We start from the raw sequence: 14,219 nt of genomic DNA, 5'->3' as shown, positions 1-14,219 counted from the left end.
GTTGGTCTTGGTCTTTAATAATTGTAGATGATTATGTGTGTGTGTGTGTGTGTGTGTGTGTGTGTGTGTGTGTGTGTGTGTGTGTGTGTGTGTGTGTGTGTGTGTGTGTGTGTGTGTGTGTGTGTGTGTGTGTGTGTGTGCATCTTTGATTCATATCTAAAGGAACAGGCAATTGGTTATGTTTTTCTCCTTCCCTCCCTCTGCCACACAGGTTCAAGATCGCATAGCTGCATAATTGGCTGCCATGTCACAGTGGATGCGTTCCCACCACCTCAAGCTCAATGCAGACAAAACTGAGCTTCTCTTATCTGGAAAGTCTTGACCCTTGCAGAATCTTTTTCATTGACATCAACAACACCTGATGACTCCTGTTCCAACTTAGCCTGGTAAACCAGGTGACCACCCCGGTCGCGGAAATCTCATTTCATTTGATTTCAGTGTGCTGAAATCAAATGAAATGTGATTTCCGCAATCGAGGTGGTTTACCAGGCTATTTCGAATTGCCAAGAATCCAGGAGTGGTCCTGGACAGTCGGCTGTCCTTCAGCTGTGATCGCTGCACACTTCCTGTAGGTTTTTCACTGTACAACATCCGGAGGATTAGACCCTTCCTTCACCAAGGAGTTTGCCCAGCTCCTTATCCAAGCATCAGTCATCTGCAGGCTTGACTATTGTAACTCCCTCCTTGCTGGTCTGCCGGCATGCTCACTCAAACCCCCGTCCCCGCATGGCATCCAATTAAAAAACGTAGTGATGGCAATTAAGGGCATAGCACCCCCTCACCTTCAGAACACAATCCACCCCTTCCTGCACAGCTAACACAGGACAACTATCCTTCCCTACCATGGCCAATGCTCCAAGCATCCTTGTCTCTTCTCCCTCCCTAGTCAGGACTGCAGACTCACTTCCCATGTTCTGTCACAGTCTGAAAACTCACCTCTTGACTCTACCTCACCCTCTATGAGCTGTTTTAAGTTGAAAATGTGTGTAAAATTTGGTATTAATGAACGGGTCTGCAAGCTGGCCCTTGTAGCTCCACCCCAGAGACTTTGATGTCTCGAAGTGAAGTAAGAGATTAATTGATTTGGGAAACATCCTACATGGGCTACAGCAAAGACTATTATTGCAATATTGTCAGCCAATCGCACATTGTGTTTATAAATGAGAGTATCCCATATCTCAGAGGGATAGTCGCGCTGCTGTGATTGGCTAGTGGGTTGTCAGGCAACCACTAACGAGGAAACATACCGGGGGGGGGGGGGGGCTGGACAAGTCAACAGCTGTGAAACGTAAGGCGCATATTTATTTTAAGACGAGGCGTTTGTGCGACATTCAAGAGAAGAATCGTGTTTTATCAATCTGTGACACTTTTGTACAATGTTTACTCCCTTGACAACCAAATAGGCATAGGCAATCACGTCGCGACTGTCCCTCGGGGCTATGGGATGTTTTTACTCAACCTCTCATCGAGCCGGAGGAGCTCTCTACAGGTGATTGGTGCCGTCCGCTGCCCAATGAGAAGCCGTCTCTCACAGCCGTCTAATGAAAAGCCATCTTTCACAGCCGTCCAATGAGAAGCCGTCTTTCACAGCCGTCCAATGAGAAGCCGTCTTTCACAGCCAAAGTTGTTAACCCCCAACAGTAGCACTTTGGTTTCCACCTCTCTAGTTTCAACCTGGCTTTTTACATGATCGACACCAAAGTTCACGTTTTCAATCGACGAACGTGTTTGGATCGGATGGATTAAAATGATAATGAAGACATCAAGAGTTTGTGATGGACGGATGACGGCTTATTGTTTTAGTTATTTTTTTTAAGTGTAGAAAAGCTAGCCCCCTTTTTAGCTCCTGCTGGCTAAAACGTTACGTCGTGTGTCCTCCTCTCTCTGCCTGGCGTTTTAAACTTGTGACCTGTAGAAATGTTGGATTGTTTTGTATTCCTTCGCCATCCTCTCTCAAAGGTATTTGACATGTTTTGATTGTTCTAACTTACATTTTTTGGGACGAAAAGGGGGGCCTACCGTGAATTAGTGCTTTTGGCATCAGATGATTTCATACACGCAATCAAATTCCTTGGCTGGTCAGCTGGCTGTAGTTCAGAGCTAAAACACAGTTCCTTTCCAACCTGGTCTCTTTCGAAACGGCAGTTTTTATGTCGATTAATCTAGTAAAAAGGGGAAAGTACCAATCGTATCTTGTTTACTACAAATCGCTGGCTTTCCCAGATGCATAAATAGTTTAGTCAAATTTGGTGGAGGAAGGGGTGGGGGCTGTTATAGAATGTGAGGTTGAGGTATTTTTGATAACATTATCTAAATGGTGTGGATTGTTGTCATTTTTTGGCGACAAACATCACACAATGTTTCCATCATTGGCTATAAAGCTGTGCGGCTGAATAGCGCCAGGCACGCCCCCTGTGGTCTGCAGGGGAACTGCTTGGCCCAGTGTTGCCATGTCGGCTTATTATACGCGACTTTGTGCTTTGTTTTCTGTAAAGTTGCATGTAAAGATTGGTGGATTCGTTTTTTTGGGCTCGTTTCTAAAGTGTACTTATTTATGCTTGCTTCTATTTTTTTTTTTAAATATAAAATATTTTCATAAATGTTTTGTGCGAGGGAGCATTTGTGGTGTTTCAAAAGAAATATTCAAAATATTCCACATTTTATTGCAAGAGTTTTTGAAAATAGGCAAATTGTGAGCTATTTTTGGCTATTTTCAAATGGCTGATGCATATAGGTCTAATGTGCTCATGTGGCCTAAATTGCTTCTTATGGGCTTGTTTTCCTATACCTGGTTGCTTATTTCTCTCACAAAATATGGCAACACTGGCTTGGCCCTGCATACATAGATCACACAATCCAATTGATCCCTGCATTATCTTAACCCATAGCACCGATCCACTCCCTTACATGGCCTCAAAAGCATGACTGCTATGAGCATTGCTTTTGTAACCTAAGGCATAACTCAGAGAATGACCCAGACTCAAGGACAGGGAAGTCTCATTGTGACATATTAGCCTCATAGCATAATTGCCCAAGTCAAATTGACATTTCTGCCTAACTTTACTCTCATAACACTGCTGCTTCATTGTGCCTTATTGCATATGTCCTCAGAATGCTTGTTACATTCCAAATATGTCTTAGCCTCATAGCAGTTATGCTATGAGGCTAACCTATTTGACTTAATTTGGCTGAGAACATGGGCAGGATGAATCAGCAGTGTTAGGAGAGTTAGGCAGATATACATAAAGGTAGATAAACATGACGTAGGCAACATTAGTGTGTTGACTTGGCCCTTTTTGAATAAGTCAAAAAGTTCATTTTTTTGCTTAAGTAAAATGTTCCTTTCCCGAAAACCTTCAAAATATGACGTAGGCACTTATGCTATGCGACTTGGCCAGTCGTTTGCAAGGATTTATATCTGGTGTTTGTTTCAAAACGACTTGTGCTCCCAGATGGGTGGGGTTTACAATATCATGATGATATCAGGTTGTCAAGCAAAACTATATTCAATTCGATTTTAAATGATTTTCCTGTGATTGGTTGAAGTTTCTGGCACTCATTGTGTGGCAACTGGCAAACCCCACCCATTTTTGCACTGAAGTAACTAAGGTCAAACAAACCATGAAGTTATGTTAGATTACTACTACTAATTATTGCTGGTAGACTCATTAAAGTCTGGTGGGTGGTGACAGTGCAGGTTAACTAACACCCACAAGGTTGATTGACATTTTAAAATGTTTTAATCCCTTGCAATGACCAGGTGTATTCCAGTTAATCTATGTACAGTATATTCATGTGATATATGTGAAAACACAAATCCCAATTAGGCTACCTGATTTAAAACAGTTTTCTTTTTTTTTTTGAGAGAGAGAAACGTGGCCATGCTTAGATTTTTCAATTGTATCCACAGTGAATAATCACTTTAATCTGTGATCAATTTAAGTGTAATGTTTGAATGAAACATCTTTGGCCTCTGTCTTAATTTTTCTGTCAGGTCATTATGAGCCAGGCACATCATTTAGCAATGGAGAGCAATGAGAAGATTCCTAAATTCTTCTGGTTGGACCCTGGTTAAATCCAATGTCACCACCAGGTAAGACCATGTTTTATGAAATATGCAGACTTGTGGGTTTCATACATGCCTTTGAGTTGTGGATGTGTTTGGATCTGGGAGTGAGGTGGTGTCAGAGTGGATCTGTGTTTGTTTATACCCACAACCAGTGGTGGAATGTAACTAAATACATTTACTTAAGTACTGTACTTAAGTAAAATGTGTTGGTATTTGTACTTTACTTGAGTATTTCCAATTTCCAATACTTTTACTTCTACTCCACTACATCTCAGAGGCAAATATTGTACTTTTACTTTACCACAATTATTTGAAAACTTTAGTTCCTAGTTACTTTGCAGATATAAATTATTACATTATAAAACATACATTAACCACTTTAGCCCTATTTTATACCTTGGCTATTTGAAAATAGCCGATCTACAAGCTCACAACGCGTCGCACCACGGCGCGTTATGAGCTTGTAGATCGGCTATTTTCAAACATTTTAGTACTTTTACTTTTGGTACTTTAAGTACATTTTGTTACCAATACTTTTGTACTTTTACGCAAGTAAATTTGGAATTCCGGACTTTTACTTCTAACAGAGTACTTCTACATTGCAGTATTGATACTTTTATTTAAGTAGAACATTTGAGTACTTTTTCCACCACTGCCCACAACAGCTGTATTCATCCAAACAAAGCTCTCCTGTCTTTGACCAAGACACTGAACCTGCTAAGTCCTTGTTAGTCTTTCTGGGTAGGAGCTGCAGCTGAAAATGTGAAAATGCATCTCTATAACAAAAATCATTGCATACTAGTACCATCAATGCTTCCAAGTGTTGTGCTTTGACTATCATACCAGAAGAGGGCGCCAGTGTTCAGGCAAAACATGTTTCTATGAAATGTAATAAACCTTCTCTAGAGTGCTTGAAATGATTAAAAGCAATAGATTTTTATTTTAGTAGATCCTTTAAATGCCATTTATAATTGCTGTAGGACACTAGGAATGTAATTAAATGGCAAAGAAAGGTTAGTCATCAAAAGTCATACTGCTGCTTTTGTGTGAAGTCTGACATGGGGTAATGAATTGCAGATTATGTAGTGTTTTCATCTTTCATCCCATGAAAGGCATTTTCCTCCCTATGTACACTGAAGAATCAACCATGATTAACAAATGAAAATGTGAATTTCTGTTAACAGAAACCAAATCAATTCACATTCTTTGTCAAAGGTTGTTGTTGACTTCTTGTAATGGCTTTTAGATTATTTAAAATGGCAGAAAATTATAAATGAACCACACCATATTATAAGGTTGCTCAGGCATTTTATGAATCTGTGGCCAGGGATGTTGAGTATTGACATTTTTCAAATCCAAAAGGCATTGCATTGAAAATTAAAATGTATTATATTTATTTAGATTGATTACTCGTCCAACAAATCTTATATATATATATATATATATATATATATATATATATATATATATATATATATATATATATATATAGTTAAATGTAAACACTTTGCCAAATTATATATTAATTTATTCACATTGAGGTTTATTGAAAACCCATTTGCAAAATGTTCTGTTTTCTAAACCTTAGTTTAGTCATATGGACTATAGAGCTTAGTTAATGAATTTGGCATGGATGTAAGTTCTTTAAAAGATATATACGTGTTTTTAAATAAAACTTGTACACAGTTGCCCAATATTGTTTTTTTCCCCCCTCCACTCAATCATTTATTTGTATGCACTATGCATGAGTGGAGGGGTAGTTTCAGTTTTTGCAAGATATCCCCCCCCCCCCTTCCAAAATCATCGCGAACGCGCAAGCGCTCGGGAGCGTGTGTGAATGGTCGGCGTGTGAACGGGGGGGTTGGACGAAGCTCTGAGAGAAACTCCAGAGTTTTAAATGTCCGCCATGTTGTCCATGGCGTACTGAACCAGCTGGTGTGGGGAAGCGGAGCGACGGGGAAAAAACAGTCCGAAAGAGAGCGACCAAGATCCGGGCCTTCTTCCCGGCTCCGTTTTTGGCGACGCCCTTTTTTAAATATCATTAGATTAGAGTCAAAAGAATAACAGCCACAGCAACAACATCCATGAAAGCTCTACTACCCGAGACCGTTGTGAATATTAGGAGATCGGACAGATTTATGCTGCGTCTCGATTTGTGAAAACACAATATGAGTAAACTGTCGTTTCGGGCGCGGGCGCTGGACGCTTCCAAGCCACTACCCGTCTTCCGCTGCGAGGATCTACCGGACCTGCACGAGTATGCGTCCATTAACCGGGCAGTGCCGCAGATGCCCACGGGGATGGAAAAGGAAGAGGAATCGGTAATGCTTTAACTGTTCCAGAATCTGCAAAAATAAACAGTTTTCATCATTTTTTCAACATTATTAAGAAGTGTCCCTCTCTTTTTCTCTGCGCAAGCTTTCACAAAATGGCGGCCAGCCTTCGCACCACAGAAACACGACGAATTTCGTGTGTAAACGGCACACTTGCCGTGTTTTGGTTCACGGGTTGGCAGCGCGAGCGTGTCTCGCGGGGTTATTGGGCAAAATTGTCAGGTTTTAACGGGCCGCTTGTGCGTGAGGTGTTTTTCAGAGCACAAAGGAGTCACGTGACTTTTTCTATTCCGACATTTTGTCTTGTTTTTCGGGATGGGCCCTAGTGTGTTGGCGTAGTTGCAATGGGCCAGTGCAAGGGGGAGCTACTGATTTCAATTTGACTTGTCACCACCACAGTACCTGTCCGACCAGGCAGCGAAATGTCAACACTGTGCCACATGCAATGATAAATTACACAGCATGCTTAGGCCTGTCACAATTATTACATAATCGTCTAATCACAATTATTTGAAATAATCGCAATTATTCTTTGCATAATCGTCATCATCGTTTCCATGTTGAAAAATGTTCATATTTCAAAAATGGCAGATCTACAAGCTTACACCAGCTTACACCACTGTAAGCTTGTACAGTGGTGTAAGCGTGTAGATCAGCTATTTCCACTATTTCTAACTTTAAGTTTAAAATGATTCATTGTCAGTAATCTGCCCTGTGCAATTTGTGATTATGAAGCTTAAAAACCAAACAGAAAATGTATTCATATGTTCAATGCCAAAAACACAATTCAATTGTTAATCAGTTATTTTCGTGACAATTAATCGTCAACTTAAATTTGTAATCATGCCAGCCCTAAGCATGCTTGCATTTTTTGGTTCCCTGTACTGGATGACAGGATGACCTGTATTTTTAGTGGGAACGCACAAGTGTGGCTGTCTGGTGCAAAGCGTGAATGGTGCTGTTCTGTCACAATCTGAATTGTAGCCAGATGACACCGAAGCTGCACAGTCAACTTACCTGGTTGGTCTGAGGCTGATTTCTTGTAGGTTTGTGTGAGAGCCTACAGTGTTTTACGGAGTGTAGCTGTCGTTTCAGTGTTATAAGACAACCAAATAATATCACAACAAGAACATTGAATGTATAAATACGTTTGTTTAGGTGTCGCTCAACATTATCGCCACACTCGCCCTGACAGCTGTAGGTCATCTCGGTTCAATGATTTATTGATCCGTGCATTTTCCCTAGACAGTCCTCAGAGGTAATGGGTTCAGCCTGGGGCTGAGGCGGTATTCCAGGATTGCAGTGGTGACTACAGAGACCTCTTCATCATTTTCTGGCCTGTCATTAAACCACACTTTCTACCATGGTCTGTTTTATAAATCACGGCATGGGGGGCAGTTGCTGCCGGTCACCAGCTGTAGTCTGGTCAGGTCAGTTTTGCCTGTGGCTCACCAGGTTCTCTATTTTGCATGTCACTGCATCTGCATTCTGCACTTTTAAAAAAGCACAGTAATAAGTTGGGTGTCCTGCAGACAGTGGTTGTGCGGTTGCACACATTTTATCAGTAGGGTATCGCTTCGGACAGTCTTTTATTTTACAGGACTGGTTCTCCTGAAAGCTTGTGTGCAAGGGGTGCATGAGTGTACCCCAAATTACCTTCCTGGTTAGGTTCAATGTTTTTTGTTACATCTTGTGTACAGGTCCATAAAAGTACAATTATTTTGTTCAGGCATTGTATTGGCAATAATAAAATACAAGAAAAAAATTATTTAAAATAATAGCATTATTTATGCAAGGTATCATGATTTATTTGTGATAACTGGCCTCAAATGTGAAAACATTGCACTGGTTTGCACTGTGTATCATGATTTACAGTACATAAACACAAAACCACAACCAGTGTTATGAAAGGTTTAACTGCTGCCAATATGCTAAGATTAACTGCAAATGGTGATATTCAGGTGATACACATTTAGGTGAGCTGACTGCCATTCCACTCTGGGCATTCTGTCCCACTAGGTCCACTTAATATTGAATTCTATGTTCTTGTGAAACACCTTTTAGACTCTAATTTGAGACGAGACCTTTAAGATTGTGACCGGTATTCTGAAGCCTCGCTGCTGTCATGTGCCGTTAGTGGCCTGATACCAGGGGTTCAGTGTGTCAGATGGCACAGCAGGACTGGCAGGCTGACAGCACGTGGAACTCTGGAGGCAGCAGGGGTGGGTGTGTGTGTGCGCGTGTATGTATGGAGTGTGCCACTTCAAAGGCTCTGCTGGAGTGCTGGGTTATGTAACAGTCATATTATCATAAGATGTAGGCCAGGGTCAGCTGCTGAGGGGTTTGGAGATGTCCGTTTGCAATTTTTGTTACTTGAGATGCATATGGATTGATTGTGCATAGAGATGAGAGGTTCTTTTAGTCATTTTAACCACTGAAGCCCTGTATACTTTGTCATGTGAAAAATAGCAGACGTACAGTCTGCCTTTTATTTATAGATAAATACATTTTTGTATAATTTGCGAAAAATAGGAATGTCATGGTTGTTGTGGCAAATTTCTATTACCTTTTTGTATTTTTCTTCCCTCTTTCTTTTTCTCAGTAGTGAGATGAGAATGAGGTCTCCCAGACCCTTATACTATCTGGCTGATTGACAAATGACAATGGAATAATTCAATTTTTAACATTGAACTCTGTAACAGCGACTCAGCGCGAGTACCTGTGTTTTAGTTAATGCTACACTGCCAAACGTAGTATCAAGACCGCAGACATTTACTGCAGTCGACTGGGCCATAAGTCATGGTTTGGTCACGGCATTTGGTTTTGTAATTTGCAGGCGGCAGCAAGCATAGTATTTGGAGAGGGGAAAGTCAGAGCTGCTGGGACTCCCTCGGCACGTGTACACTGTTTGTGTTGGGCCAGACACTTTGTCTTGTGTTTACGTTGTGTGGGAGAGAGCAAGGTCGGTGTCTGTGGCTCGGTGGGAACCCACAGGGATCTGTTGTGTTTGCATGCCTGCCAGACCAAGCCCAGCACACACACAGGCACTTAAATACACATACACACATGCTGGCAGACCACCAGTTCTCACTGTGTGACCTCATTGGGCTGGAATGTGTGTCATGTCACCTGTCTAAAGTCCCCTGGCTCCGACATTGTGAAACTGAAAGTTGTATAGGGCAGCATTTTCACTCATTTATAACCCTGAGTATTATTATTATTATTAATAATTGTATTTATTTGATCCTGGAGATGGTTGGCAGATTCAATTGAAGGAGTACACTCGGTACAGGAGTGACACTTGTTGGTAGCTTAGCAGTGTTGCTAACGACAGGGTAGTGCCACATTAAAAGACGTAGCAGCGGACATTAACATGTCTCTGTGTAGTCAACTATTCTATCATCAAGGAACATGGACTTCTCCATCAAATACCTGATACCTCCACACTACAGAGGCAGCCCACACAACAAAGTTTAACACGGCAGGACGTCACCCGCCCTTGCAGTCCAAAAATGAAATGAATAAATACACCGTGTATGTGCTGCCATAAAAAAATGTAAACGGGGAAAAATAAAGAACCTTGTGCACTCCAAGAAGTTGGAGCAATGGGATTTTCATTTCAAAATGCTTTTTCAGTCAGTCAAATTGCATAGTTTGACTAAGGCAATTACATACTAAGCAGCACAGCAGCTGATCCACAGTTGTACAGCTAACATCTTGCCTGTGTAGATCATTATTTTACCTGCAAAGAGGAACATATCTTGAACCCATTATGACCTGGGATGCATCTGTGTCACTTTTTGATTTGAGCTAAAAAGCATTCATTTACACTTTGGCTATTCAAAAATAGCAGATATACAAGCTCATAGCGCGGCACAGAGACATTTTTAACTCAAATCTTTGCTTCTGGGGGTCCCTGGAACTAAATATTTTGAGATGGGGGGGGGGGGGGGTCTGTGGCCAAATACATATACATTTGGGGGTCCTTGACATTAAAAAGTTTGAAAACCACTGACAATAGAAACATACGTTTTTTCAAAAAACTCTTAGGATTTAGAAGACATTTTGTAGAATCGGAACCTCAGGCCTTAATGGGTTAAAACCTGTAGCCTAGATGAACTTCCCAGCCAAGGTGAAAGTGGACCACGTTGCCCTGTAGTTATTGCCTTCCCTCCTATGCTTTGCACAGAGTTGCCAGCGTTGCCTCTCACGCAGTGGTGGAAAGTAACTAAGTACATTTACTTAAGTACTGTACTTAAGTACAATTTTGAGATATTTGTACTTTACTTGAGTATTTCCAATACTTTTACTTCTACTCCACGACTCCACTATTATTTTATACCTAGGCTATTTATAAATAGCGATGCGACGTGTTGTGAGCTTGTAGATATGCTATTTTAGTACTTTTACTTTTGGTACTTTAAGTACATTTTGATGCCAATACTTTTGTACTTTTAATCAAGTACATTTTGAATTCTGGACTTTTACTTATAACAGAGTACTTCCACATTGCAGTATTGATACTTTCACTTAAGTAAAACATTTGAGTACTTTTTTCCACCACTGCTCTCACGACACTACCTTTCCCACAGCCAACTCTGAAATAGCTTAGCAGGCCATCCCTGTCCCCCTGAGCAGTTGTCCATCATGCCAAGTGGCATTTACAGTGTCTGGGACAGTAGATGACAAGACTAGAGGAGGGAGAAGCAGGCCCCAGCTTCCTCAGCAGACTTGACAGTGATATATTTGGTCATTTACGAGGCTATTTCCAGACACTGTTGTGGTCTGGAGGAGAGTATTTCATTTGCGTGTGTCAGGGCATCCCACTTATGCTTCATATTCCGTGTACCGCAATCTAACCATTTATTCTCAAGCAAGATAGCCATTCCCAGGCATGTAAACAAATGGGGTGCTTTATTAGCTTTGGCAGCTGAAGTGTTTTCACTCAAGGCTGTGGAATTTATGAATCCCCCCCCCCCCCATATGTCATTGTGCACAGGGCTGAGAAGAAGTTGACGCAAACGGGAATATGGGGGATAGACTAGCCTGCTTTGCCAGGAGAATGACTTGTTGGGAATCCAATAGGCTCTATGCACAGCAGCCATATTGTGACATTCACAGGTGTTACCAATGATACTAATGAAGGCTCTGTTCCATTTAGTGTAGCACAGTGGTTCTCAGATTTTTCAATTTCCACGACCCCCATAACCGTGAGTGTACAAATGGAACCAAATGGACCCTTACGGGTCCATTTGGTTCCATTTGTACACTCTCAGAGTTACACACTCGTAAGGGGCCGTTTGGAAACCCCTTAAGGAACCATGAGGGTCCCTAGACCCACATTTTAGAGACACTTGGTGTAGCAGAGTGTTTCCAGTGAGCCAACATGCACAATATCAGCACCCTGACTCTGTTTGACCAGAATGGAACAGAGCCTTCATTAGTATCATTGGTAACACCTGTGAATGTCTTCACAATATGGCTGCTGTACATAGAACCTATAGCAGAAGGTTGTGCAAGCAGCAAGCACATGTGCATGGACGGGGTCACAGTGAGCCATTGGAATGAGCGTAAGGTTAGAGGAAGGCATCTTCTCTCGTCTATTAGTGATTCACTGCCGCTTCAATCCGTTGTAGAAAGGCAGACTGCACTGAATGCCATACATTTACAACCACTGCATTGTTGGCATGGCTGTCGCTAAAAGGAGCCGAACCATAGCAGTGTTGGTGTCCTGCTCAGTCCGTTGAGCAAGATATAAAAGTTTGACTTTGGTAGAGCAGTGTTGTCATCCTGCGCAATCCATTGAGCAAGATATAAAAGGTATCCAGCCTATTACATAATATACACAGGCCTCACCTGCCACCACTTTGACCACACTGAACTTCCATAGCATGTTCCAGTGGTCAGCGTGTGTGGTGAATAGTCTCCTTTACTCAAGGCTGATTAAATATTATGGAAACTCTTTTCAGCTCAGTGCTCAAAGCACACAGCTAGTAGGCTAGTGATTGACATAACAGTGGCGTTTCAGGCTTTAGGTCACAGACGCTGAAGGTTTCCCCGCTGGGTCATGTAAGGATGGTGAAGTGATTAGGAATAGTTACTTTACCAGGTACTTTAAGTTTACCATCACATTTGCCCCCCACCACCCCAAATATGACATTATGGAAAACGTATGGGGAACTGCTTCATAATGGACAGTGCATTTAAAGTTCTAGAAGCTGCTTTAGTTACTTTTGTCTCCAGGACAGAGTTCTTACTTAAAGAGAGGGAGTGCGTGTGTTTGACAACCTCCCTCTATTTGACTGATTTGATAACCAAGGAACAGAAGTGTGTGAAAAGTCTATTTCCTGCCCTACAGAAGTGTTGTTGCCACAGGAAGTTTAGTTTATTGTCTGGTAGCATTGAAGGATACAGTTTTGTTTTGACATGTAATGCACATATACATACAGTATATACACACATGCATACACTGGGAACAACCAGACCATGGTCTGAATACTAAAGACCGCTACCGAACACAAACCTTTTTTGGCTTGCCGATCCTAAGACATTTCAGATAGGACGAAAGTCATAAATACTGCCACAGTAACTCTTCTGAGTTCTGAATACCAGGCCTCACCCACTCAATTTGATGAATGAATTTGCCTAGCAACTGCGGCTTGCTCCGTCGGTCGCTCGAACTGGTGGTTTAACTGGAAAGTTGTTGTGGAAGAAACGGGTTGTGTTTATGCATGGTCACAAGAGGGATTTCAGAGATGTTTGTACCTCCTGACGGTTGGCTTGTGCTTATGATTACATGCTCAAAATATGGATAGATTATTAATCGATTATTTTATTAAATGTTTAGATATTTTTTTATAATCGATTAGTTAGATTACATGTTGCACCCCTACTTGTAACAGGATGTTTTGATTTTGCTCTATTGGACATCAGTTTGATAGCTCGCGGTCTTTGCTGTACAGGGCTCAGTGGAACACAAACAAAACTGCATGCCTGTTACTAGGCTGCTAACATCTAAATCAACTTTTTGTAGCAGAAATGAACATGTTGTCTGCTGACCACCAAGCAAAGGTGCTTTGCTAAAACCAGGTCCTAGTTCTTGTGCCCAGAGCTGAGGTGGATTTGTTCATATTCATACCCATTCCATCAGCTTAAAAAACTGTTGGCAATAGCATGGTTGGCATACCACCTTTTAACCCATTAAAACCATGAAAGCATCGTGGCCAAATATAATTTTGGGGGTCCTTGACATGAAAAAGTGTGAGCACCACTGACATAGCAACATCTTTTTTTTTTCAGAAAACCGTTTACAGTTTAGGCATTTAGCAGGCTCCAGAGTGATTTACAGTAAGCAAGGACACAAGATAATACATCTAATGCATAAAAAAACAGTAATCTAATAATAGAGTAATACATAGTAAACCAATAATCTAATAACTAATGCATACGTAAACCAAGAACCTATCATCGGCCTACATTGACACTATACACACTATAGGATGCCAGGCCAACAATGACCTGGCATCTGTCTACATAACGTGCTATCTAAGTTACATTTTAGCCTTTGCATAATCCCCTGCAAGGTCGTCAAGGCTAGTGCAAGTGCTACGGGCTGAGATCTCCTCAGGTCCTAATGGGTTAAAGTGCAAGCAAGCGTCTTGATTGGCTCAATACAAATATTTGCTTGTCACTAGCTCTCTATGCTGAATCAGGATACTTGCCAATAAAGATACCCATGTGTGCTGTTCATTTTCCTCTTGGGGAATTTTGTACACCGTTTTACTGTTTGCGATTGTCTTTACATTTATAAATGATAA

At 41.4% G+C, this 14,219-nt stretch overlaps 1 protein-coding gene across 2 annotated transcripts in view; it reads left to right on the top strand.

Moving 5' to 3' along the window:
• The first annotated feature begins 1,641 nt into the window (after positions 1 to 1,641).
• epc1b (enhancer of polycomb homolog 1 b) overlaps positions 1,642 to 14,219 on the top strand; it is a 46,528-nt gene continuing 33,950 nt past the window's right edge. The window contains exons 1-2 of one of the 2 annotated variants that reach the window (XM_084058330.1): positions 1,642 to 1,959; positions 3,995 to 4,093. Coding sequence is in view for 1 of the 2 variants with exons in the window: in XM_084058329.1 (XP_083914455.1) it covers positions 6,238 to 6,390 (153 nt within the window). In the remaining variant the exon portion in view is untranslated. Of the gene's footprint in view, positions 1,960 to 3,994; positions 4,094 to 5,968; positions 6,391 to 14,219 lie in introns of those variants that run through there. The other variant, XM_084058329.1, reaches the window with a different exon arrangement.

This window comes from Gymnoscopelus microlampas (genome assembly GCF_963454915.1).
Source record: "Gymnoscopelus microlampas genome assembly, chromosome: 5".
In the NCBI taxonomy this organism is placed as follows: domain Eukaryota; kingdom Metazoa; phylum Chordata; class Actinopteri; order Myctophiformes; family Myctophidae; genus Gymnoscopelus; species Gymnoscopelus microlampas.
This window is presented reverse-complemented; position numbering and strand designations above follow the sequence as displayed.